Source organism: Sorghum bicolor, chromosome 4, assembly GCF_000003195.3.
Source record: "Sorghum bicolor cultivar BTx623 chromosome 4, Sorghum_bicolor_NCBIv3, whole genome shotgun sequence".
Classification (NCBI taxonomy): Eukaryota; Viridiplantae; Streptophyta; class Magnoliopsida; order Poales; family Poaceae; genus Sorghum; species Sorghum bicolor.
Genome location: NC_012873.2, coordinates 55612414 through 55640131, shown reverse-complemented (window position 1 = coordinate 55640131; position 27718 = coordinate 55612414). Strand labels below are relative to the sequence as shown.

The 27718-nt window shown below is 39.7% G+C and overlaps 2 protein-coding genes and 1 long non-coding RNA gene across 10 annotated transcripts; 2 read left to right on the top strand and 1 right to left on the bottom strand.

The window, feature by feature from the left end:
* On the bottom strand, nt 212-7592 carry LOC110434344 (glucose-6-phosphate 1-dehydrogenase, cytoplasmic isoform-like). 4 transcript variants are annotated; one of them, XM_021458209.1, is made up of 16 exons: nt 7238-7574; nt 5162-5395; nt 4804-4889; nt 4597-4645; nt 4333-4519; nt 3647-3804; nt 3504-3572; nt 3259-3317; nt 2824-2860; nt 1967-2038; nt 1699-1846; nt 1427-1522; nt 1154-1224; nt 925-1040; nt 761-806; nt 212-673 (listed from the first exon to the last, which is right to left on the bottom strand). In XM_021458209.1, the coding sequence occupies exons 2-16, from the start codon at nt 5345-5347 to the stop codon at nt 497-499; spliced, it is 1557 nt and encodes a 518-aa protein (XP_021313884.1). In that variant the 5' UTR covers nt 5348-5395; nt 7238-7574; the 3' UTR covers nt 212-496. The 4 variants fall into 4 exon arrangements, with proteins under 4 accessions (XP_021313884.1, XP_021313886.1, XP_021313887.1 ...); XM_021458211.1 differs by having other exon boundaries at nt 347-673; nt 7443-7592; XM_021458212.1 differs by having other exon boundaries at nt 347-673; nt 5162-5386; nt 7443-7588.
* LOC8070615 (26S proteasome non-ATPase regulatory subunit 6) lies at nt 14546-17530 on the top strand. The gene is made up of 8 exons (XM_002454085.2): nt 14546-14792; nt 14879-14993; nt 15775-15865; nt 15956-16101; nt 16191-16410; nt 16488-16596; nt 16708-16876; nt 16967-17530. The coding sequence occupies exons 1-8, from the start codon at nt 14648-14650 to the stop codon at nt 17139-17141; spliced, it is 1170 nt and encodes a 389-aa protein (XP_002454130.1). The 5' UTR covers nt 14546-14647; the 3' UTR covers nt 17142-17530.
* LOC110434918 lies at nt 22615-27326 on the top strand. 5 transcript variants are annotated; one of them, XR_002452483.1, is made up of 8 exons: nt 22615-22901; nt 23021-23048; nt 23154-25463; nt 25578-25847; nt 25937-25996; nt 26169-26254; nt 26326-26503; nt 26955-27326. It is a non-coding gene; the product is annotated as an uncharacterized LOC110434918 (long non-coding RNA). The 5 variants fall into 5 exon arrangements; XR_002452482.1 differs by having other exon boundaries at nt 25937-26254; XR_002452484.1 differs by having other exon boundaries at nt 23154-25458; nt 25690-26254.

The window sequence follows — 27718 nt, the reverse complement described above, 5'->3', positions numbered from 1 at the left end:
AGCTTGGCAACGCTTCTTTGTTATGAGTGCTGTCACCTCGGACGCGTTGGCAGAAAAATCAGGACAAAGCCTTGGGCCTTTTCTCGCAAAAACTGATGATGATTCACGAACAATAAGCATGTTCTTTATTTCTCTTAACACAGACGAGTGAGCATGACCATGCAAGTGACAAAGCAGATCAGAACTGATTTTTTATTTTTGGCGAGAACAGTAGCTGAAAGTTTTGTCATTGCACCGACTTGCCGATTGTTATCACAAAAATTGCAATTATATCTAAGCTTCTCAAGGAAAAAGAAAATTCAATACATTCAGAAGAAAGGAGAGAAGTTAAAAACAGAGATTGAGATAGAACATCACATCCTTTTCTTATTTCGATATCGTAAACGGTCACTCTCTCAACAAGCAGAAGTTTCTCTTATTACACGACCCATGTACGAGGGTTCTTCCTCGCGTTCTGTCATTCTGTGGTTTTACGCGGCAACCGATAATAAAACAGCTAAATATTAGAAAGGGTTGGCGCAACCCATATGTAGCCATGGGTCTGCACATACCCCATCCTCTTGCTCAACTCGTCGGCTTCCTGAGGTCCTCGGGTTCCCGGCTTGTATGGAACGGACTTCAGCTTGCCACCATCGATGTCGTGAAGCAAAGGAGTGAAGATCTCCCATGCAGCCTGAGACCAACAAAACACACTGTCAGAATAAGTATTCACAAGGAAGCCCATTGCAAAGGAAGTAGGTACGCATGGTCAATCACAAACCCTCAGTTCATCCCGGCGAACAAAGTGCTGCTGGTCTCCTCTTATCCTGTTTTGAAAACATAGTTATCAGTAAGTATACCATGACTGGAAGAAATATTTTATCCACAGTTTCGGAGAACTGAATGTGCTGGAAACAAATTTAGCACTAGGAGAACATCACGTACGTGTCCAAGATAAGGCGCTCATATGCTTCTGGGATTTTTACATCATTGTACCGCAACCCATAGGATAGATCCAGCTCGCTTTGTTCAGTTGCCATTTCCAGTCCGGGTTTTTTGACCTACAAAAGTTCATTCATTAGACATTGTTGACCGACGATTCTGCTGCACCTTTTTCCCTTGACCAAAGTGGAAAGTTGAATAACTAGGAGTTTACAGAAGTAAATGTAGATACCGTTAATTTCATATACATGGCTTCTGATGGCTGCAGGCGTATGACAAACTCATTTCTTCCCTGTTTCTTGCCTATAAAAGAGAGCACGAAGCATTAGTCGTGTTCAGTACAAACAAAGAATTTTAAATGGAAATTTAAACAAAATTATTCAAGGTAGTAATAACAAGACAAATCAAGTTTTCAGGAGGAAATGGGTAAATAACAGTCAGATGCGCTTGCAGGAATAGACCTAATGATAATACATTTAAAAAGTAAAAAACATAGGGTACGTACATCTAAAAATGTCACCAGGAGCATCCTTGAATTGCACACGTATCTCTGCTTTCCTAGAATTTAATGCTTTACCAGCCTTGAGAATAAATGGAACTCCTGTATGACACAGGCATTTGCATGTTAGTACAAAAATAAAATTGCAACGATCAGAAGTATGACACTGGCATATGACGCAAGTGGGAATTATCAGGTCATAAAACAACATGGAGGTTCGATTAAGGAAGACTGCAGAGCTTGACAATGGGAACAATAACTCATCAAGTAATATTTACCCTCCCATCTTTCATTGTGCACCCTCAGTACAACAGATGCATAAGTAGGGGTGTTGGAGTCATCTGGCACAGTAGGGTCATCCTTGTAGCCATCATATTGTCCGATGACTACCTCTTCATGCTTTATAGGCTCCACCGATTGCAGAACCTAGCATTGGTTGTAAAAGTGACAGATAACACAGGATTCATAATCTAGTATCACATCAAGAAAGTTTAAAGGCTGGTTTGCTGTCAGTTGATAGAATAAAAAGATGTAAGAAGTAAGAACCTTGACTTTTTCATCTCTGATGTGCTCGGGTTTAAGAGAGACAGGCTTTTCCATAGCCACCAAACAGAAGACCTGCAAATTAGAGTGAGTCATAACAGAGCTCTCTCCAGAATATATCATTGCTATATATATATGACGAATGTAACTACAGGTATCTTCTGTGTCCGTTCAGAAGATTAGCACTATTGGTGATGATTGTTGGAGTATAGGAGTGAGTATTGGCCCATGTGGCTAGGCCCATGAGGCCCATGTATGCTATACTATATTGCTACCCTCCTAGGGTTAGCCTAATCAAGGAAAATTAGCAGTTTAGCATCCACCAACCCGGTTCAACACCAGAGGACCAAACATGTGGAGATCGATCTACACTTCGTCTGGGACCGGGTCACCGTCAGCGCTGTTCGGGTCCTCCACGTCCCGACCACCTCCCAGTTCGCCGACATCTTCACCAAGGGTCTCCCGTCCTCGACCTTCACTGAGTTTCGCTCCAGCCTCAACATCACCAGTGGCTAGTTGCGTCTGTGGGGGGGCTCGTGTGTGTTGTACTTCTTTCTTCTTTTCTGCCTAGTCTGCAAACTCCGCTGCGCCGGTAGTTCAGACTGTGGGGGGGTGTTGGAGTATAGGAGTGAGTATTGGCCCATGTGGCTAGGCCCATGAGGCCCATGTATGCTATACTATATTGCTACCCTCCTAGGGTTAGCCTAATCAAGAAAAATTAGCAGTTTAGCAATGATAAACATTGGGTTGTCTTGTCCCCAATCCCCACACTAAACAAGTCCTACTCTAGATTGAAATCAAAAGTAAATGTCTGAAAAATCACTCATAAAGACAAAAGAAGTTCATAAGGATATATTTACCTGCAACAAGTGGTTCTGAATGATATCACGAATGATACTGTATCAACAAAAGTGGAGTCAGATTCGAGTATTTTGCAATAAGATAAAAAGCAACACATGGAGATGGAGGGCCTCCAAGTGACAAAAAATAATGATAATGTTTGCATGCCCTCTCAAAAGTCAAAACTAAACCGCACAAGTATTGGAGCAACACTTTAAATTCAGAAAAACAATTCGAGATAAGTAAAAAGAAATTGTCTTCCAAGGAAAACGCAATATAAACCAAGCAGTTCGTGCCCCCCCCCCCCCCACACACCCAAAAAAAAAACTATAAAAGCACATGATCAGAGGATATAATACATAAAAGTACAGATGCTTTATAACCTAACCATATGTGGTTACGACAAATTTTATGCAAAGAACAACCATGCAAGAATGTAGCCACTTCCAACGTACCCATATTGATCAAAATATCCTCCACGTCCATCGGTTCCAAAGTCCTCCTTAAATACGATCTGCAGAATTGATTCACATGCAAGCACACAGGTTATGCACAATAATCACAGAAAATCCCAGCTTTCTGACATCAATTTTATTCAATTCTTCAGACAAACTGACAAAAGACGTGGTATCAACTTATAACATCCAAACATGATATATAAAGAAATAAATTGCTGTAACCACCTAGGTAAGGATCTTACCTGTACGTTAGCTATGCTATCACGATTCCAAAGAGGCATAAATAAGCGGTTTGCAAAACGAAGCACGAGCTGCAAATATGACAATATGAGAAACAGTTGCATATACAAAGCATATACCATTCACTGTGGGTCACACATATTACCAAGTTTTGGACAAGCTCTTTTCCCAAATAGTGGTCAATTCTATAGAGTTGTTCTTCTTCAAACAGCTGCCCAAGTTCAGCACTCAGTTCCTCTGCAGAGTCCAAATCCTTTCCAAAGGGCTTTTCAACAATAACCCTTGTCCAACCGGTGTGTGAAGCTGAAAGTACAACATGAGTAATTCATGTCACAGACTTTTAGCACAACTGCCAAAAAAAGAATGGGGAAAAAGCTAGTATGAAAAAACTCCATAATTATGTGAACTTCAGAAAATATAGTTATCTTTCTTAATTATGTGTGGAATTTTGATGCCAGAACATTGAGTGTTTCCAGAAAAGGCAAAAAAATAAATAAAATACAGCCAACATTAACTTTCAAAGGAAAGATCTACATGAATAGCATATTAGCATTTGTTTTACTTTCATCAGCCTCGCTGAGCAATGTAGAGAACTATTGTGCTGAAAAGTTGAGAAATACTTGAGATTGGTTCTTTATTTCTAAAAAAACACAACTAAGCTTTTTAGTCACAAGAAAATTGGAATAGATAAAAATGAAACCTACCACCAACAAGGGACAAAACTTATATAAGAATATAAAAAATGCACCATATCAACTATTGGTTCTTTATTTCTCAACAAATTTGTTTACTGAACAGCTTCTTTAATTTCAGGAAAGCTCAGTAACTTACATGGATTCATGCAATACGATCTTATCATTTTGCATACTGATGGGTAGACTGATGGAGGCAATGCCAAATAAAATAATCTGCGATAGCTTCCTGATTCATTGTTTTTTGATGTTTCATACTCAGAGATTGCCTTGTTTAATAACTCAAATCCTTCCCCACTATCATAGGAGCCACTAACATATTTAACCTGTAAGAAAATTTAACATGATTACAGAGTCAAGAGTTATCAGAATTCAGGAGGTATACAAAATATTAGAAACTTACTAGCTGCAAAAATTGAGAAACATGTTCATCTGAAGCTCCCTTGAGGTATCTGCAGCAATAGAGCATTTACATATTCAAATAGAGAAAGAATGATGGAATATTTCCACTGTTCCAAAATAGGAGTAAACAGGACAAACAATTTATACAGAGGTAACGATTTTGTACATGAATTCTTGTATTGTATCATTCAAAGAAAATAGATCTTACCCACGAATGCGTTCTCTTAATCCATCATCAGAAAGATTTGATCTTGCGTACCCAAATATATGGACTTCTCCAGATTGCAGAAATCCCTGAAGATACGAACAAGGCATCAACTAAGTTTCACAAGTTTGTAGATACGCCAACCTAAGACACTTATATGCACATATTCGCTTTACAAATGCAAATACATTTATACTCTGATGTTCTAATATTTTCAGTTATACCGTGCAGTGTGCACTACTGAAGTACTGATATAACCAAAAAAAGATGGAACAAACTTTGCACTTGTTTCCTACTGTTGCATTAGAAGTTTGTAATCTCTTGAAATTTTCGATTATACTGTTACTGATGATTAACTTACCTGATGGAAAAGGTGAAAGAGCGCTGGGAAAGTTTTCTTCTTAGCAAGGTCTCCAGAAGCACCTAGTACAATAATGGACAAGCAACCAGACTCTGAAGACAGTTCAAGGTCATTGAATCTTGACAGAGGAGAACTAAAGCTATTTCGTCCAGATAATGGGGAAGATTCAGACGACACTCCTGACATGATGAATTGTACAGTTTTCTTCTTCCCTCAGATAAAAACCTACAAAGGCTGAGAAGGTACTATTAATCACACATTTTATATAATCAACTAACTAATTTAGAATCTATCCAGCAAATTTGGTATATGCAATGCTAATGAAGAAAATCACTGCAGAAGACACCCTAACAGGAAAATTTGTTACAAAGAACAGAACAGAAAAAAGGATAATAAAAGGAGTACAGTTTGGTCATGACGGCAAGGTGATCCTAAATGAACATTGCTGAAAAATACCATGGAGCTCTTGTGATTGATAAGTTGATAGTCAGTTTATACTGAACATACTACTTTTAAAGTAAAAAAAATCTGAATTCTAGATTTTTTTGTTAAAAATTGAAATCTAGAGAAGTTATCCCCAAATATACTAGAGAATAATTAACACTGGATGGGCTATTAAATATCAATATATGCTCCTATGAGTTTATATTCTTTTTATTTGAAAGGACAGCAAAAGCTTTGTTGTTTTTTAGAAGAGATTGGACCAGTTTTTGAGGAAAACTGGGACAAAAAACCTTAGAACTGTGAGATAAAAAACTCAACTAAAAATCAACTCAACAAGCTTGCCGCACTGAGGACAACTAAACACATGCTAACCAAACAACTATACCATTCACTCAAAAGAACACAAACTAAACACGAATAACCAAACATAACAACTGCAACGGGAGGAATTGACTAACTGACAACTATGAGTTTATATTCTAGGTAGGAAAATTTATCTCTATAAAAAAAGAATCAATCAGATTGGCCTCCATCATATTTAGGGGAAGTGAAATCAATAAAACAGGTTGTACATATGTCATAGAAACCTAAAGTTACTATGTCGAGCATGGTAATTACCCTACAGTAAAACTACAGTTCATGCTGCATAGCTGAAAAATGGATACATTGAATCATATTAAGTAGGAACTGACACTTTATGCTCTCTCAGAAAGAAAATCCTCCATATATACCTTTAAATATGCTAAGTGCAAGCGAGTTCAAATTACGCATGGATTCAAATGTCAACCTTCGAGATTATAAAATATCTTGCTTTTTTGCAGTAAGCAATTTTCTTGTGAAGTTTTTGTTATTATGTTATGAAAACTGAAGGCATTATAATGTGCCACTTGTATTCGAGACAAATTATACAATGTGGCACTTAGGTAGCCTGTGAACAGTGAGGAAACAAACTTTGTGTCATTACAAAAAAAGTTCTCTCTGAAGTCAAAATGCACAAAGTACAACTTATTTTCAATAAGCATTAAAAGATTTGTTTGTAACCCATATTTTGGCAGTGAATTCTAAGAGAAGGAAAAACAATGAGCACGAGCAATTAATGACTACAACGTGCGAGAAAATGTTTCTGTCGATTAGAGGTACAAAGAATATATTAAGTCACTATAAAAGAACAAATTAACAAACATATATCATTAATGATCTCTTACATCAGAAAGTTACGGTAGAAAAGGAGAGGACAGGATGAAGAGATCTCGCAGACTAGTACAATACAATAATAAAGTAGCTGATCTTTATTTATTTATTTTTTATTAAAAAAGTATCGTCCCCAACCACTCCTAGTCCCAGGAACAGAGCAGCCGCAAGAACCAACAATCACACGATCCCTGAGGATGAATGAACTAAACGATTTCTGCTGCAGGCAATTCTTTTCCTAGAAAGGTACTTCGAATAATGAGAAGTAAACTAAAACCATAACCCGGGAACAAGTAGGCATCGAGAGAAGACTCTACGGCGGGCAGATCCACATAAACATAAACGCACGGGAATGAAGAACCGACAGAGACGAGGCCTCCCAGTCCCAAGGCACAAGAAGACGACCCTTCAGGCTTCAGAGTCGGAACGGACAGCGCTTACCCTCCGGGCTCCCGCGATCACCCAAGAACGCAGAACAGAAGGGTCGCTCGCAGCAGGGCACTGAGGCTGTGGAGAGGCGCAGCGCGGAGCGGAGTAGGCCGCAGGCAGCCTCTGGCGAGGTGAGATTTGACTTTGCGATTTACGAAGGGAGGGGGAAGAGGGGAAGGAGGGATTTTGTAATGATGGATGGATGGAGGGATCGCACCGGACCACTGGCTTCCCTTTCCGTCCGCCGCTTTTATACCCGCCGACTCGCGTCGCGCCGGCCCCCCGGCGGCCTCCGTCTCGGCGTCTCCACTCTCCCGTCCCGGTCTGCTTTTGTTGACCTGACCTGCCCACTCCCCTAGGCGGCTACCATCCACCATCCCCGCTTTCATTTTATCAGAAAATCTCTTTCATTCGTATAAAGAGGAAATAAGTGTGAAGTTTAAGAGAGAAAAATCCTTTTTTTTTGTTTGGTGCGGGGTTTTTAGGTGGAAAATTATATGACGAGCAATCATCTATACTATAATAGAACAATTTAAATTATACTAGATCCACCCAATAAAACATTCACTACTGAGAGTCTCCAACCTCTGTGCACATAGGAAAACGTACACAGAAAGTCGTCTCTATTAAAATCAAAGGCTACAAAACATGTCTCCCAAACTTCAACCCTATCATGCGGCCAAGATCGATTACAGGCTTCAACGCTAGGCTTCAACGCGATTACTTCTGTCCAGGGTTGCGGCTTCAACGAATCCTTCCGCCTAGGTTGCGGCTTCAACGAGATACAATCAATCATCTATATACTATAATAGAACAATTTAAATTATACTAGATCCACCCAATAAAACATTCACTACTGAGAGTCTCCAACCTCTGTGCACATAGAAAAACGTACACAGAAAGTCGTCTCTATTAAAATCAAAGGCTACAAAACACGCCTCCCAAACTTCAACCCTATCATGCGGCCAAGATCGATTACATGCTTCAACGCTAGGCTTCAACGCGATTACTTCTGCCCAGGGTTGCGGCTTCAACGAATCCTTCCGCCTAGGTTGCGGCTTCAACGAGATACAATCAATCACCGAGAAAAAAAAAGAAGAAAAAAACCAATAGGATACGATCAATCATCGAGAAGAAAAAAGGAACAAAGAAACCGACGAACACGGCGACGGACGCAGAGCGGCTCCTGCGGCGAGTAGGGCACGGCCAACATGCTGAGCGCTTGGCAGACGCGACACTCGGTGTGCACGGTGGTAGATGCGGCAAACGCGGAACAAGTGGCTCCCATCGAATTTCTTCTGTGTGCGTGCAGTGCAAAGCCAAAGCCTAGCCTGCTGCGGTGGAAAACTCAGAGCAGCAGCCCTGCAGATATACATACATCTGAATCCTGATATCAAGACTCGACAACAGCCAACGCCAATAGTCTGCTGCTAGCTGCCCTACTCCCCATTATTCACGTACTCACGTTTCTCCTTGTCCTTTCATTCTCCAATTTCTTACCTAGAAATTAATCGTAATACAAGCCAGGATTGGTGATCCGTGCATAAGACACATGGTTTGCAAAACTGATTTATTAGATCATAGATTTCTATGGCTTTAGATTACTAGAAGATCTTTTATGTGGCACTGAATTTTTTTAACGTGTCAGTGAATAATCCATATACTAATGATGTACTAATGAGCTATATTTAATAATGGTTAAGAAAATTAACAATGGACCACCCAATTGCAAATCGTGATTATGCCAATGCAAGTGCCCAAGCGGACGGGCGAGCAGGCAGCTTGTTGTGCTGGCGGCTAACACGGCCATCACGGCTTTATGATCAGAGCATATCATATATATCTACATTTCACATGATTGCTAAAAGGTTATACCTCGCCATAAAACTAATAAATTCTAAGTGGAACGACAATATTTATAACTGGAATCGAAGATTCTCTACACATGTGTTTCATCTTAGAATATGTTTCATCTTTCTTATCACAAAATAGCCATTTGATTTATATACAAAAAATAAACAAATGTGTTTTTCTAGGAAATTGGGAGACTTTCTTGTATACAATTTCAAAAGTCATAGGATGGTGTAAGATTGCCACCAAATCAACACTATAAGCATACTACCTCTGTCCTGTAATCATTTTAGCATTCAAAAGTTGTCCTCAAAAACAATGCATTCTAAAAAAACCCACGTCTTTTGTGTTCTCTTTTAATTCGTCCTAAAATTCTTAGGATGCATTGTATTATAGGACAGAGGGAGTATATGTTTTCTAACTATAGTCTGTACACTACATAGAACTTAGCTTACTATCTATCATGCGCAACTTTCAATTTCACTGAGGATGGAACTCGGCGGACAATTTGGAGAGTTGTGCAAATGAATGTCTGATAGCTTCTCTAAAGATCTCCACGTCATGGTTAAAGACTTAGTTATGATTAAGGACTTAGGCAGAATGTAACTTAGATGGTTAATTCGAGAAATAACGTTACTATATATTCTTATGCATAAGTGTTTCTGGATTGTATACATGCTCAAATACAATTGTGTAAAAGTTAAAATATGAAACAAAATCATTGATTATTTTTATGTGTGTTTTTTAATATAAAACCGTAGCGTTAACACGGGCATTATACTAGTAATATGATAATGAACCAAAAGCATAGCCTCCACTCAAATACCACCCCCTGGAAGTGTTTGTGGTAGTTTGTACTCTAAATTTTTATTCTCTTTCGCACCAAAACTCCCCCTCCCCCCCCCTCCCAAGAAAACAAATAAATACTGCTCCCTCCATCCCTACCAAAAAATGCAATTCTAGGTTTAATACTAGTAAAAAAATCAAGTTCGATGTACTTTATTAAAGGAAAAAATGTCAACATTTATGTCTATAAATAGATTTACTTTGAAAATATATTTTATAATTAATCTAATGATATTTATTTAATATAAAAATACTAGTACATTTTCGTATAGATATGATTATAGTTGAAATAGTTTAACTCATTGAGAAATGAAAATTATATTCTTTTAGAGACACAGGGAATATTAAACTTCTAGCTCTAAACTCTCATTCTTTCTTTCCAACTACCCCAACCAAAGTACCAAACTTGTATTTATGTGGCGAAAGGGCGTTTATACTCCTCTGCTGATGTTTCCTCTTTACGTTTTAAGAGACGCAACTAGACAGCCAAATCCATAATTGATCCAGATCCAACCCCACCACTCATGTGGAGTATTCATCTTGCAAATCTCATCGTGGTTGAAGTCACATCATGATTGGGAGTGCCCCGTTGTAGACGCACGGCGAAGAGGGCTCAGGCGTTCGAATTTTTTTTCAAGATTCCTCGTCACATCGAATCTTTGGTCATATGCATGGAGCATTAAATATAGATGAAAATAAAAACTAATTACACACTGTAATTTGTGAGATGAATCTTTTGAGCCTAGTTACTCCTTGATTGGACAATGTTTGTCAAATAAAAACGAAAGTGCTACAGTAGCTAAAACTCAAAAATTTTGCGAATAAACAAGGCCTTAAATTATGAGTGTTACTGTACTCAAGAAATAGAAGAGGCTCGAAATGCACGACGCCCTGAAGCAGCACGTTCGTCATGTGTTTACATGCAGCCGATGGTATGCTCCACAACTCTATGCTCGGTACGATCAGTTAAATTTAAATAGTACCACTACTAGTAATATAATACTTCCTCTGTCCTAAATCATAAATCATTCTAAAAATTTTGAAAAGTTAAAGTATCTCAAATTTAACTAAGTTTATATAATAAAATAATAATATTTATAATACCAACTAAGTACTGTTAGATTCTTTATTAATTATATTTTTATAGTATTTTATAATTTTAGTCAAACTTGAGATAACTCTTTAAGATTTCTGGAATTCCTTATAATTTGAGATGAAAGAAATAGTAGTTAATTACGTGCGGACCATATGGTTTTGCCCATACATCACTGATGAGTATGCACATGCTAGCACAATTTATTTTATCTATTATTACTAGGTTATCACAGCAACATCCCAAAGATTCTACTCCATTTCATTTTTTTACTAGTACACAAAACAAGTCCGCGATCAAGTGAGAACAATGTGGACTCTCACAGTATATGCGGTGCGGCCTAATTCTGTCAAGTGTCAACAATCCGCGGAGGCCGAGCTTTCTGCATTTGCCTTGACTGTTCAGATCGCCTGATGGGTTCAGAGTTCAGACACGGGCACACTGCACCGGTCCACCAGTTGAAATTTGAAAAGTGTCCCTTTTTCAAACATCAAATCAAAGCGCGAGGGCAGGAGCAAATAGATGCTCGTTCGTGAAACTTGCTGACCGGAAACCTTTTGAACGATCTCACCTCGGACGCGTTTTCAGGTGATCGACTCTTTGACGACGAGTCACGAGCCGATTGGCATGTCATGACTCGCGAGATCGAATTGCACATGTTTGATGCCCAACCTCCAAGCCCGCCGCCTCCTGTCCTGATGATGTCCTCCAGCTCTGCACCGGCCAACGAGGCCAATGAGCCCATGCCCATTGGCTAGCAGGCGCACTTCTTGCCGATGCAGTTAGGTCAGTCTCAATGCATAGTTTTATGGCACAGTTACCAAGACTATAAACTAGGTAACCGAGCCACATGAGTTTCATAGGGATGAAACTCCTCTCTCATCTGATGAAACTCCTTCATTTAATGACCCTGTCAAGTCTGCAATTTTACTTGTGGCACCCTATTTAATGTACATGACACTCTTATGAAACATACATTGAGACTGACCTAGGACTAGTCTCAATGTATGTTTCATGAGAGTGTCATGCACATTAAATAGTATGCCACATAAACAAAATTGCTGACTTGACAGAGCCATTAAATGAAGGAGTTTCATCAGATGAGGGCACTCACAATGCAAGACTCTATCATAGAGTCTAAGACAATTTATTACATATTACTCCCTCCGTCCCAAATTATAAGTCATTCCAAGAATCTTGGAGAGTCAAAGTTTTTCTAGTTTGACCAAATTTATATAGCAAAATAATAATATTTTTGGTACCAACCAAGTACCATTAGATTCTTTGTTAGTTATATTTTTATAGTGTACCTATTTTATGACATAAATCTTTATATTTTTCTCAATATTTTTGGTCAAACCTAAAAATACTTTGACTCTCCAAGATTCTTGGAATGACTTATAATTTGGAACGGAGGGAGTATTTATGATATTTTGCTGATGTGGCAGCATATTTATTGAAGAAAGAGGTAGAAAAAATAAGACTCCAAGTCTTATTTAGACTATAAGTCCACATTGTTCGAGGTAATAAATAACTTTAGACTCCATGATAGAGTCTGCATTGTGAGTGCCCTCAGAGATATGAAACTCATGTGGCTCAGTTACCTAGTTTATAGTCTTGGTAACTGTGTCATAAAACTATGCATTGAGACTGACCTTAGAGTTTTGATATTAAATATGTTGATGTGGTACTGTACTAATGAAGAGAGATGGTAAAAGTTTTATATAATTAGAGAGAGTTTTATTAGGCTAGTCTCAATGTATATTTCATGAGAGTGTCATGCACATTAAATAGAGTGCCACATAAGCAAAATTGCTGATTTGGCATGATCATTAAACGAAGGAGTTTCATCATATGAGAGAGGAGTTTCATCCTCATGAAATTCATATAGCTCGGTTACCTAGTTTATAACTGTGCCATGAAACTATGCATTAAGACTGACCTAAGAGCATCTCCAAGAGTTCTGCATTTGAGTAATTTGCAAAAAAAACTCTAAAAGAGATATTCAACGGTTTTGCATTTAGAGTTTGCAATTTGGGCAACTTGGCAAATGAGAGAGCAAACTTGGCAAAAATGTCAAGCTGTGGATGACTTTGCAAACCCGATTGCGCGAGCAAAGTCACGCGCGAGAAAAGCGCGCGCCTGGAGACCTTCTATTTTTATCCTTTGCCAAGTCCAAATGCCAATTCCCTTGAAGATGATCTATTTTTATCATTTGTATTTTGTTATAGGAGTTTGTAAATAGCAACAAATGCCAAGTCAATTTGCCAAAGCCTTTAGAGATGCTTTAAAGATAAAACTCTTCTACACAGTTTTCTAAAATATAGATATGTTAAAAACTAGATCATGAAATCCCCACTCAAGATGCTCTTAGGGCTTCTTCAATGCAGGCGGTAGGTTCTGTATGTCTCAGGATAAAAAAGCAAGCCACATCGGCAGGATAGGTTGAGCTACCAAAATCAACAACGCAAGCTGTGATAGGAAGACTCAGAACGTACCTCACTTTATTCGTGCCCAAAACATGTGTCATAAGTGGTTCAGAGGGAGGAAGCTTGCTCCATCACCACAACGCGTTTTTCAATTGCGGCCTGCACTTTTTGTCATATGAAGCGATCGCATCTTCTACAGAAAGCTCTGGCAGACTGCGAGACTACCATCGGTGAAGACGTGGACATACAATGCCAGATTGGTGTTTGGGGCAGCACGCCACGTATATGCGTTGGGGAAGCCCTTAGCGCTACCAGCCTAGTCCCCCTTTAACATGCATCGACTTATGGCCGTGGTTTCGTCGGCTACAGACGAAACATCGAGTTCCCACACGTGTTGGGCCGCAGATTGGACATAGCAGGCTTAAAAAAAAAAGAAAAAGTCCATATTACTTTATGAACTTTTACAAAAGTTTGATTTCTCTCTCTAAACTCTAAAATAGGATAAAAACACTGCCCCCAACTTTTAAAACCATTCATTTTACCTCAATGACCCTGTTATAAGCATTTTTTAAGGTGGTTTTATCTTCTTTTATTTATCTCGGTCAAATCTTTAAAACATCATAGTAAAACACAGAAAAATCATAAAATAGAAACATAATTTTGTAAGACCCCATATGAGTAAATCTACACAGCGAACATATAATCTGGTATACTTTAGTATAAAGTTTTTGCTGTAGTTTTAAATCTATGTTTTTCTGTAATTAAATGAAATAATTCGTAGCTGCAGTTTCTATAATTCAATTGTGGTAGAATTTTATGGTGGGATAATTATTGTATGCTTAAACTGTAGTAAAATTTTCATACTTATTGAATAATATATAAATTAGTTATATATTTTATTTAGGTTTATGCTTGTTAAATATAAATAAATATCTGGCTATTTGGACCTTCGAGGAGGTTAATTGAACTTTTTTGCTTGTTTGGATGACGATCAATTTGCAAGAAAGATTTCGGCAAATTCGGCCCGTGAGCTACAGCCGCCGGATGCCGTTTACAATTGGGCCACGTTTCGGCGCCCGTTTAATCCTCCCACTCGTAGTCCAGCAGCAAACCCCAGCCCGAGCACCCGGGACTCCGTGCGACCGAAGCGAGAGCCAGCGTCCGGAACCGAACGGAAGCGAGAGACTCCCGGCGGCGAGCGAGATGGACGGCGGCGCCGGCGAGGAGGGGAAGCAGGAGCGGCACCTGGTGCTGGCCCACAAGCTCTTCCTTCTGTCCCACCCCGCCGTCGACGACCTCTCCAAGGTCGCCCTCCGCGCCGAAGTCCTCGACACCGTGAAATCCGATGGTACCGTGCCGCCGCCGCTCCTCTCCCCCACCCCTCTTCCCCCGACGCGTTGCTCCTAGTGTGATTTGATTTCGTGGAATCTCCAGATATGGCGACGCTGTTTGAGTCGCTGGTCACCGCGGGTGTTCTGGAGGCGGACGCCGCGCTGCTGGCCGAGATGCGTGGGAGGATCGACGAGGAGATCCGCAAGCTCGATGAGAAGTGAGTGGTTTCTTCTTCTGCTCCTGCTGCTCGGAGTGGCTTCTTTGCCGTGGCTATATCGATTATTTATCTGGTACCGTATTTGTGAACGCTTTTGTGGTGGTAATCATAGCTCAGGTTGTGCGGTTGTGCCATGATCTTTTGCTTGAAACGAGTCAACTTTAGTTTGGGTGCTAGACATAGGTGGACGGTGGTATAACTTGCGACGGGTCGCACTGGATTGATGTGTTATGGGTTATGATTTAGGGCTTCTTTGGGGTGAGAATAAGTTCTATTGAAAAAATTCCCCCAATTTTTTAGAGTTGTCTCTAATTGTGTTCAACACTTATGTCCACACTAATATATAGTTCATATCTTTGAGGTGGTTTGCATTCCAGAGTATGCCGTTATCCTCCCTGCATCTACTTTTGCTTATTGTGTTTCTGTTACATGGTCTAGCTAGGGTTGAGGAAGGTAGTTAGAGGTTCTAAAGACCACCACAGTTCAGAGTTCATGGTTTTGATGTTCAATTTAACTAACATCAGATGAGTCTATGCAGTATGCACTACATGAATAAAACTCAGTTAAGTATAGTTCAGTGTAAATGAGGTTAGATTTGACAACCTGAGTGTGAAGGAAGAGCAAGTTAAGATAACAAACTACACTAGAAATTCCAACAGGACCCCTGAATTTTCATCCTTGCAAATATATTTGTCTTTTCACTGTGTATAATGATGCAATTTTCAAGTGAGCTTACAAGTATGTGTTTTGTTCTTCCAAAACTGAACTCCTTTTTGTGAAGAATCGCTGATGCCGAGGAGAACTTGGGCGAGAGTGAAGTCCGTGAAGCACATCTTGCCAAATCCTTGTACTTCATAAGGGTCGGTGAGAAGGTAGGACTTGCTATGTTTGGACAATTTTATCTGTGGCTTTGTTCACAAAAGATGTCCTGTGGTTGACACATTCTTTAACTATTATTTCAGGAAAAGGCCCTGGAACAGCTTAAAGTTACTGAAGGAAAAACTGTAGCCGTTGGCCAAAAGATGGATCTGGTGTTTCACACTTTGCAGATTGGGTTTTTCTACATGGATTTTGATCTGATCTCAAAATCCATTGAGAAGGCAAAGAAGTAAGCTCTATCTTTGTCTGTAGTTCCAATCTGCCATTTGGCACACAGTGTTAGTGATGATATTTTACTATGTATTTTACTGGCTGTAGCTTGTTTGAGGAAGGAGGTGATTGGGAGAGGAAGAACAGGTTGAAAGTATATGAAGGCTTGTACTGCATGGCAACCAGAAACTTCAAGAAAGCTGCCAGCTTATTTTTAGACTCTATTTCGACTTTCACAACTTATGAGTTATTCCCATATGATACGTTCATCTTCTATACAGTCCTCACAAGTATCATCACCTTGGATCGTGTATCTCTGAAACAAAAGGTATTTAAACTTTGTCTACTCTGCTATGTTTCCTTATCATCGTATCATTGTTTCCTCGATAACAAGAAATTTTGTAGGTGGTAGATGCACCAGAAATCCTGGCTGTGATTGGCAAAGTACCTCACCTCTCTGAGTTTCTCAACTCCCTGTACAACTGCCAGTACAAGTCATTTTTTGTTGCATTTTGTAAGTTCAGATTCAGATATTTAAACAACTTGTCGATACTCCTGCAATATTATAAGATTACTGTTGGTATATTTTGTAGCTCATATTGATATGGTTTGTAATTATTTTCAGCTGGTTTGACGGAGCAAATCAAGTTAGACCGTTATCTTCAGCCTCATTTCCGCTACTACATGAGGGAAGTCCGCACTGTTGTCTACTCACAATTCTTGGAGTCATACAAGAGTGTGACAATGGAAGCAATGGCCACTGCATTCGGTGTATCTGTTGATTTCATTGACCAGTACGTGATTCTGTCGTTGCAATTCCCATGAACGATAATTTGGTTTTCTCATACTGTGTTGTATTCATAAAGTCTTCCTTCCACTTGTAGGGAACTGTCACGGTTCATTGCAGCTGGGAAGCTTCACTGCAAGATTGATAAGGTTGCTGGTGTCCTGGAGACAAACCGACCTGATGAGAGGAATGCTTTCTATCAGGCAACCATCAAACAAGGGGACTTCTTGCTGAACCGCATACAGAAGCTTTCACGGGTCATTGACCTGTAAGGACTGCTGTTTGTGTTGGAGCTCTACCTGCAATTGGCGCCCTGCAAATGTTTCCCACCCTAGAAGGGTTGGTCAACTTAATTCACCAAGGCTTCCATAAGACATGAGCATTGCTCTCCTTGAGTGGGGAACAAGTCCTTAAGAATACTTGTGTTTTAAGCGCTAATTTGGTACATGTATCCCAAGAGTTTATAGAATGAGGAAAGCGCAGATCAATTCCATGGACGTTTCATTTATCGTAAACGCTGTCCTGTCATTTCAAGTCTCATATCTGTGGCTCTGTCTATGAATTGCTTCCTTAAGTTACTGGCTTGACAGTCCGAGCCCTTTTGACCTACATAATGTGCTGCAACACGTAAAGAGAGTTCAGTTGAATATGATGCAATTCATATCCACACTTTACAACCACACTCACTTTCAAGTTTGCTTCCAAGAATCAAATCAATATATCGTTGTACTCTCTATTTTAAATTATTGTTGTTTTGGGCTTTTGGCTTCTTTATTAGATATATAAAACTCTTATAATTTAGGACAGAGGGAACAACCTTCATTCATAAACCGAATTGCTTCAGTGGAATTTTGTGAAATTATAGGAAGTTGTTTTAGTTTTGGAATTGCTACAAGTTGTAAAATTTCTCTACCCAACTCTGTTTGAAATCAAAGGCCGTTTTAGTTTTGTCCCAAGTTAATTTTCTCTATTTTTAACTGAGTTTATAATAAAAAATATATGAACATCTACTATACCAAATAAACATACTATTCAAGATATATTTGATGGCGGATTTAATCAAACTAATTTGACATTGTAAATGTTGGTGTACTTTTCATAAACTTAATCAAAATTAGAAAAAAATTGACTTAGGACAAAACAAAAAATGATCTAAATTTTGGAAGGAAGGAGTATTGAATTGTAAGCAATTTCCATCCTAATGTGGAGCTTAGTTCTTTGTTGAATTTAAATAATGAATTTAAAATTGTTGAAAGGGGTGTACAACGATAGTTTCATTAGTTAGTCGGTTGCTAAAGGTTACAGCGATGGACCCCTGCAGTTGCTAATGAAGTCACCGTTATATATACATAGCAACAGACATCATATTTGTCCAGGACACGGGACACTATATCTTGAGCAGTAGGTATGTGATAGTAATTAAGTGTAATTTCTCAGGAATCAGTTTAGGGGAAAAGCAGGATCAAAACCGAGAAGTACTACCAATGCGGTTTCAATTACTGCATCGGTTCTAAACTATAAGTCGTTCTGACTTTTTTGATACTGTTATATCTAAATATATTGCAAAATCGATGTATCAAAAAAGTCAAAGTGACTTATATAATTTAAAACGAAGGGAGTAGAATTAATGTCTAATGTAGGATATGTTCTCTCCATTCCTTCCAAATTATAAATTGATTTAGCTTTTATAGATACGTTGTCTTTGCTACTTACATAGAGGAGTATATAATATTGTCTCTATATATACATAGTAAAATCTATCTATCTAGAAAAATCAGAATGACTTGTAATTTGAAATGGAGGGGGTTGCACCTTTCGAATACAACTCAAAGTCGCTCAATAGGTAACTATATACAATCTATGGCGAAATGATACATTCTCACTTAGGGTCCCTTTGGTTGGGCTTTTGAACCTGCTTTTGCTTTTGTAAAAGCCAAAAGCCAACCAAAGGGCCCAAAAGCCACAAGTGCTTTTGCCCAAAAGCAGCTTTTCTCGTAGTACAAATCCAAAAGCACCTCGCCCCCTCCTTTCACTGACTTTTGAGATCCGTTCAGTTTTTTTTCCAAAAGCCACAAGTGACCAAGCAAATGACTTTTGGGTTTCTCAAAGCCCACATCCCACAGCAGCTTTTCAAAAGCTCAAAGCTCACAGTAGCTTTTCCAAAAGTCACAGCCCAACCAAACACACCCTTAATATAAGTTTCACTCCGAAACTGATAGATAACAGATAGCAAAAACAAAAAAGGAAAGCAGCATCAACATGCAGGAACCCCACACTGAAATCGGGATTTCCAAGCTGTCATAACATAAAGGAAAGCATCAGCAAGACCACATAACGAATTAATCTGACAAAGACCAGTCAGCAATCCAGGTTTCAAGACATTCTGAGTCCTCTCGACACCATCATGCATAACTTCTTCTTTTTCCTCTTTCTGCAACAAAGACCACATATATCAATCTAATGAGTAATAATGAAATAACACAATAGAACTTTCCAAATAACCCATGGAACCAAGGCAAGTCCCACATAAACAAACATCAGGTTCTTGAGGAAACAACTCAACCACGGACGCATCATTTGAGAAATGTTATCCGACTTACTTTTTAGACCAAGAGAACATTCTAATACTCTGTCCCGAAAAAGACCAAAGAAGATCGGTAGTTTCATTTGCAACAGAATACATGCAAAGCTATTTCGTGTTCCAAACAAAAATTTTTGTAGATTCTAGACCATGGGAACTCTTCCTTTTAATCTGTATCTTTTTACCAGTAATAGGAATTAGTATTTATCCAGATTTTATTCATCTCTATTTGGTGATAATAAACTTTTTTTGTGTACAAAATAGGCATCTAGGATATAGATTATACCGTCAGAAAATAAACATGTTATATAATAAGGGATATTAGATTACACCGTCAGAAGATAGAATGTTATATATATAGGAATATAATAAGGAAGAAATTAAATCAAATAAACTCCAGTTCCTAATTTGCAGTAAACGAATCAAATAACAGTACGTAGAACAAAATAGTCAGTCACTTACCTCATTGTCTGTGGGCTGCCACCACCCTAAGCTCAATAAGTTTCCCGTGTACACACTGCATGCACAGCAACGGCCCATCTCTGCCACAGCCAAAAAAGATTTGGTTCTTGGATCGTGAATTTCCAAACTCTGTAAACCTGTCGTACTACATGTGGATACAACGACTATTCTCCCATCGTCTAACACAACCAAGGGCTGAAAATAGCCGGGCAATCGTTCCATCGTCAACCGTATGCTATATTTCTTGACCCAGAGGCTCTTCTCCGAATCCATGAGAAACCAAAGATCCATATTGGTCTCGGGAGACGGGCCATGGACGACAACCAGTGAACCATTCAGGTTGGCCAAGGAGAACCTCACGCCATTGGGCGGAACTGCTGGATCATCGATAAAGAAGAAGCCTGCTTGTTGGGGCGGGCCCTTGATATTCGGCAGCCATTTTTCTGTCTCGAGGTCAAACGAGTACACCCAGTCTCGCTGGACGGCTGCTGGGTTCTTGCTCCTGACAGCAAAATATACGGCCGCGATCAACAGGTAGACGACTCCACCAATGGCCACGCCCGTGGCTCGAGTCTGGCAAAAGGTGTCCGGAGGGCCCTCCACCGCTCTCCACCGTGGACGGCCGCCGGCGCCGCCGAGCAGGGTGCAGACCTCGTACAGGAACCCGTACTCGCCGAGGTGTGACCGAGTGACCTTCCGGAGCGCCTTGTACTCCCCCGTGCTCGCCACCTGCCCGAACAGATGGATGCCGTTGTCGCAGAAGATCGGGTCCTCTCCGTCCCGTACGTAGTAGCGCATGGCTGCGGCATCAGTCGTGTTGTACGTGGCTGGGTCGAGCAGCCAGCAGGTGCCGTCGGCGATGCTCCTGACGCAGGCGAGGTTGAGGGGCATGCTCTGGACCCTGTGCCCGTCCATGCGCACCTGCTTCACGACGTGCCCGGATAGATCCATGATGTTGGCGACGCTGCCGGCGGGGACGTCGTGGCGGCCCTCGGCTTCGGAGGCGTTGGAGTGGAAGCCGGCGATGAAAAGCGGCGGCTCCCGGCCGCGGGCGGCCGCGAACTGCGGGTCCGAGAGGAGGGACCGCCAGAACCGGCACACGGTGCGCAGGCGGCACAGCGCCTTGGCCGGAAGGCGAAGCAGGATCTCGTACAGGGCATCCAGTGGCAGATCGCCGGCGTTGGACGCGGCGACAGCGGCCACGACGCCGCGCCCGTTCAGCCCCCTAGTGCACGGCTTCGGCGGCGACATGCTTCACCCTGACAACAGCTGACGACTCTGCACGCACACACAAAAACAAGATTATTTTCTTGTCATCCTCATGTGCTTGTGCGCATCATAGTGCCAGCTTATATATATATAGATTAATTGATATATGATCCAAGTTTAAGAATCGACTCTCTCTCTAGATTCAAGTGCCAGCTTACCATACCAGCTAGAGGATCTTATATATTCCGGCGCCGGAGAAGATCCACCGGTGTATATATATCTCTGTCGGCCGGCGCGAGGAGCTGATGTACCGGGTCGGAGCGACGACGAGGCGGAGGAGTTCGTGCACATGAGTACATATATACGATTTGAGTATATATACGTGACCCCAGGAGCAAGGTGTACCGTGTACGTGGTCACCACTCAACCACGCCGTGGTTAGTCCGAGAAGGACTTCTCTCCGAGCCAGAATATACGGGACCCGGTTTGTACCGGCTACCATGAAGTCTTTGGGCCAATGAGGTCTTGTTTATATCTATTTTTTTATTTTAATACCGTAGTATTTTCGTTTTTATTTGATAAATATTATCTAATTATGGAGTAACTAGATTTAAAAGATTCATCTTGTGATTTACAGGCAAACTGTGCAATTAGTTTTTATTTTTATCTATATTTAATATTTTATACATGTGCTGTAAGATTTGATGTGACGGGGAATCTTGATTTTTTTTTGTTTTTATGGTGAACTAAACAAAGCCTAAGAGATAGCCTCATCGATGGATCGACCAATCAAATTGTATGGAGGTGGTACAAACAATGAGATTTTTTGATAAATTCATCAGCTGCACTCTATTGAGCATTGCAGTATGAAGGCAATCAAGCACTAGCATATAATCTAGCAAAAAGAGCTATGCAATAAGCAAACTTGTATGATGAACCCCCTAACTTTATTTTAGATCTCTCGATCAATAATGTAATAATCATGAATGAATAAGTCTGATGTTTTTTTAAATATAGGTATATTGATTTTTTTCTTTGCTTCTTAATTTTTTTATTTCTTTCAAAGTCTTTATGCACCACCTCCTTAAAAATGCGATTCTATATATACACTATTGATTAAAATACCTACAGTTTAACCAAATATATAGGTATTAAAAGTATTAATATTTATGATTTTGTTAAATAAGTGTACTATAAAAATATGTTTCACGACAAATCTAGCGACTTATTTAGTATGATAAGTATACTATAAAAATATGTTTTATGACAAATCCAGCGACTTGTTTAGGGTGTGTTTAGTTCTCCATAAAATATAAAATACAAAATGTCAACTATTTTGAAATGATGAAATACAAAATACTAAAGTTTTTAGGATTATGTTTAGTTCCATCCAAAATACAGAATTTATTATCCCTATAAGAATCTCTTGGGGCTCTTTTAGTCTTTTTTGGCCACTTGAGGCTAAAATCTAGAATGAAAATAGCCACTTTTTTTAAAAAAAACTTTCCACCCGCTTCGTACAGTCGAACTACTCCAGTGCTCGCCATGGCGAGCATGGGAAGCAGCTCTACGGCGTCCGCCCCCTCTCGGGACCCCGGCGACGTAGAGACGCGCACGAAACCCTGGTCATCTCCAAGGTAGCAGAGGCCACCGATACAGTTGCCGACTTGCCGCAGCCGCAGCGACGAGCGCCCGCGAGGTGGTCTGCGACCCTCTGCGTACTCCACGCCCTCAGCGCCCTTCTCTTCCCCTTCGACTCGTCCGCTGTCGCCGCTCGCCGGTGAGGGGCCGAGGCCTAACTTCACTCAACCCCATCTTCCTATCTCTCATTCGACCACTTGGATGTCTCTCATGCGTGTCGCTCTCTTGCGCTCTCCTGACTGCTGGTGCCGTCTTCAGGATTCAGGATTCAGGAGTCAGGAACTCAGTTGAGACTCTTGAAGCTTATATTTTTATTCTTTTGAGCCAAATTATGTTTTTTTCCTTACGATGTTTTTGCTATATTTATAATTTATGTGACAAATTTTGCTAGGAATTTTGACTGACGGAAGGGGTTTGTGGAGATCAGGAAGTCTGTTTTGGCCTGTGTTTGCGGACTTGCAGCATTGCAGGAATAGCATGCCAAAATGGAATCCATAACAAATGAGGCCTTGTTTGGATGTTGTCGGATTCACCTCAATCCACATGTGTTGGAGTGGATTGGGGTGAAATTTAGTTCAAGTTCCACTCCAATCCACACCAACACATATGGATTGATGCGAATCCGACTACATCCAAACAAAGCCTGAATGGTTTCTGCTGTTTCATTGGTGTATCGCTTCTATATTTAGATAATAAGAAACCAGATATGCAACTGAGATTGGAGAAATTATGTTCTGAAATAACATTGTACCAGATTAAATGTGCTACGAGGTCTTTTGATAGATAAGCATTTGTCAAACATAAATCTTCTCTATTAATACATGCCCAGCAAATTTCTTGCTGATGGATTCCAAAAAAAAAAAAAAACTCATTACATAAATAATTCTGCAATGGGTTATGACACAAGCTGTTACTGAAACATCTTAGATCAGAACGCAAAAGTAGCCGTACATAATTATCGAATGTTGAAGCCTATGTCTTTGGATAAAACATTCATGACAAATTACTCTGTTCTAATTTTGGGAGATAAATTAGTGAATCTTTTAAAACACATGTGCTTCTTTATTCAAGAAATTGGACTTCAGAACCATGGATAGCTTGGAGAATTTATCTTTTCTATGTTTTCAGATTATTGAAGCTGTAAGCCTCAGCATTAATGAGAGAGAGAGTATTGAGGCATGCATTTCATCATGGTCCAGAATTTTCTTTTATGTCTAAGATGTTGTTTAGCAGTATGTATACACCTCAAATTTCTCATTGTATAATGCAATTGTATTACATTTACATGTACAGTTATCCCCACTTGCTTCTAAGTATCCACACACAACTAATGGTAGCTTCCACTGCCAACTGCAATCTCATAGTGCCATGCTTTATTTGTTACCTGTCATCAGCTACAGCCTCATGAAATGCATGATTGTTTCGTTTGCAATGGTGGAATCAACAGATAATTGACTTTTGCCATTAATCAAAGGCAAGCTTCTAGTTCTGGAGCTATTTAGACACTTCTGTTCAGATAAAATATCTTTGAAGTGTGAATGTTCATCTGCAAATTCATTTTGTATCAATTATGCCAATTGTTGAAATCAACAGATCTCTGTAACTACAAGTGTTTACTGGGGTCCTTCTGATCTGAGAGTTTTTGTCCATTGTGCAAGAGTGTCCTGTACTCACAATCGTGTCATGAACTCTTGCTGTCTGTTGTCCTTATCTGGTTCTTCAATTAGATAATCTACATATCACTTCTGCTTAAATTGAAAAGCCATCCATATGTGGTTTCACTATTGAATGAGAAGAAAGCCTAAAGTTTGTTTTACACTGGTTTGTGGTCCTCATTGATTCTTTGCAGTAATTTTGTTGTTATGCTTCCAAAAACATCTAGAATTTTCAGCACATTTTAATCAGTTTGTGACTTTTTCATTCTTGAGCATTTTACACTCTATAATCCATTCTTCCACTTTGGTTGCATGATGTTGCCTTGCACTGTTCATGGGAGATTTGTGCCTTTGCAAGGAGAGGAATTTATGATTTAGTTTTTGTTGAAGTAACTTGAACTTGAAATGATTCAAGCTCTTGTTCTTTTCTGAGAAAAAAAATTCAAACTCTTGTTCCAGATTTATCTTGAAAAGAAGATTCTAAGATAACTTACCGGACTTTTTGCTGGAATAGTGAAAGCTGTTATTCGTAACAATTCCGTTACAGGTTCTTATCAGAACTACAATCTGTTCCTATTTTATAAGGCATTACACCAAAAAACATGCTCCATGGTTCATCTTCGAGGGCTTGAGAGCTTGACAATTGTCATGCCTTTTTCTCATTTAATCTTTGGATGATGCATGCACTGTTGTTCAGCCTATTATTTGTTCACTGCATGCAAATGGAAGAGCAAAAGCAACTGCGGCACATTTTCATCTTATATTTAACTAGTGATTTCTGCTACTTAATTTGAAACTTTTACTTCCATGCGGGATATTCCTTTTTCTCTTGTTTGACAACTATATTTTGAATTTATATTTGATACTTAAAAAAAATACCCATTTTAGACAGCTTATTCTATGGCAGCTTACTTATAAGGCAGTTTTCCAAATCATTGCATAGTTTACTAGTTATGAAGCATGGTGATGGCATTCTCATCTAAATAGAGAAGCACTCATTTCAAGGCTTGGACCTTGGACAACTACTTGCATCCATTCCAGGTAAGGTAAGATTGGGAGCTTCATCTGCACTTACATCACTGTTTCCATTTTTTTAAGAGAGATCCGCAAGTCCTGACATACTACCATCAGTCCTGACATTATCCTGTATGTTTTCCCAGGCTGAGTCTTGGTTCAATATGGTTGAAGCAATGAGAGATCCGCAAGTTATCTAATTAAGGTTGAAGAATAGTAGTTGCACCAACTTACATCACAATATACATGCCATAGCAGTTTATTGGATTCTGTGGACCCTCTTTAAGAGGAACTTCATGCGAGCAGTCTATCATGTATTGGACTAAAGAGAGCAGTCTATCATCTATCAGAGGATAAAACAGATATGCCATTTAGATCTTGCACCTGCACTAATAATACTTGATACTCCAGATATTGTAAGTTCCCAACTCATGTATCATTGCCTTTCAAAGAAAATATTGCAAAATCCTAATATTTCTTTATTTTCTGTCCCCAATATTGGAAGTGCTAATTCTACCAAAAAGCCTGGGGGAGCATCACCTCATGAACTTAGCTACAAACTCAGGTCATTCTGAACACTAGTAATGTAGGCTTGGGCTGATGTAGCAAAGGAGGGAGGGAGGGAGCTCATTTGAATCACTATGTGTTCTGAACAAATTGATATATTCATCTGTGTCACTGTGTGTTTTGCATGTTGACTTCTTTGGACTCATTTGTGGCATCATCTCTAAACTTAGACCAGGACATCTCTACTGGGTTGGAGCAGAAACACACATGGTCTCTTCAAGTTGCTAAAACTGATCCTGCTACTGAATGCTCATCAGTAAGTAGTGTGATCATTACTGGGACTATAGACTACCTATATTGATTTTGTCTTTCTGACCATTGAATTAGTTTCAGTAATCAGTACTGCATAGAGAACAAACTACTATAAAGATGTTATAGACCATTCATCTGCCATTCTGCTCCTTGAGATATAGAGCAATTGTGGATAGCAGTGGCCCTTTTCTTCCCAAAGAGGGCATGGGAGTGCTCTTCAACAAGCGAATAAGCTTTCTCTCCGTTCCAAATTGTAAGTTATTTTGGCTTTTAGGCTTACAACTTGCAACAGTGGGAGTACAAGGAAAATGCTGGATTCAATTTAACGATCATAGGCTTTGATATTTAGCCTCTGAAATTGATCAAGTGTATTTGGGGTTTATGATATGCTATCGTACCACATGATCTAATCGGGACATATTGTCTTCTTTTGTTGGCAGTCCCTCCATCCCAAATTAAATTAACTTTTAGAGTTGTCCTAAGTTAAATTATTTTAAGTTTGATCAGATTTATAGAAAAGAACACCAATATTTGTGACATTACATAAGTATTACTTTGGGACAGAGGCCGTGCAATCAAACCATTTATGCTTCTGTACAGTGAAACTGTTTTTCAGTATAGTTAATTAGTAATGCATAGGGAAAACCAATTTCTGGCACATATCGAATATGATGTATTAATCATGATCTTCTCTTGTTTCCTAGATGGCCTTGGCCTGCCTACGGCTAGAATCTGCACTTCAGGTGCATTGCACACGCTGGAATCTGCATATGACTCCAAGGCCCGCGCACCTTTCAAGGGTGACAAGATTATAATTCCATTCGGAAACATGGTGATGAACTGTATGGGTAATGGAGAGAATTTTCCTGCTCTGTTACTAATTGTTACATGTCCGTAGCAAATTCTTGTAGGATAGGCCACCAGTGTTTTTCCCCCCTTGTACGTATATGTCTATTTACATTTTTTTTTTTCCAATTCTCCGTAAGGCCTACTTTGGCAGCCATAGGGTAATTAGCCCTGGGAAGTCATCGGAGGGGAGGGATTTTTTGGGACAGAACAAACCCCGTCCAATGCAGGGGAGACACCCACGCCATGTGGGAGTTTCCCTGTCACCCTTTGGCAGCAGGTTGTCAACACAAGAGGGACATCCGGTGCCTTTGCATTGATGCAGGACAGCTGAGTGCGAACAAAGTTCCATGCGCTGCTGCTGTTTCTTTTTTTTCCACATCATGAGATTGTTTTGAGAATACAATATATTTTGAAATAATGTTTTGAGAAAAATTGTAAAATTTAAGAAAAAAAACTGAAGATGCACGTAATATAACAAAGTAATATGTGAGAAGATCTGCATCAGAAATAAGAGTCATATTCATGCAAAAGTTTGATTCAGGTGCCATCTAATAAGTAATAACAATATCTAAACAACCTAATACATACATCACAAATTTGTCTCCATCCACAGATTCTA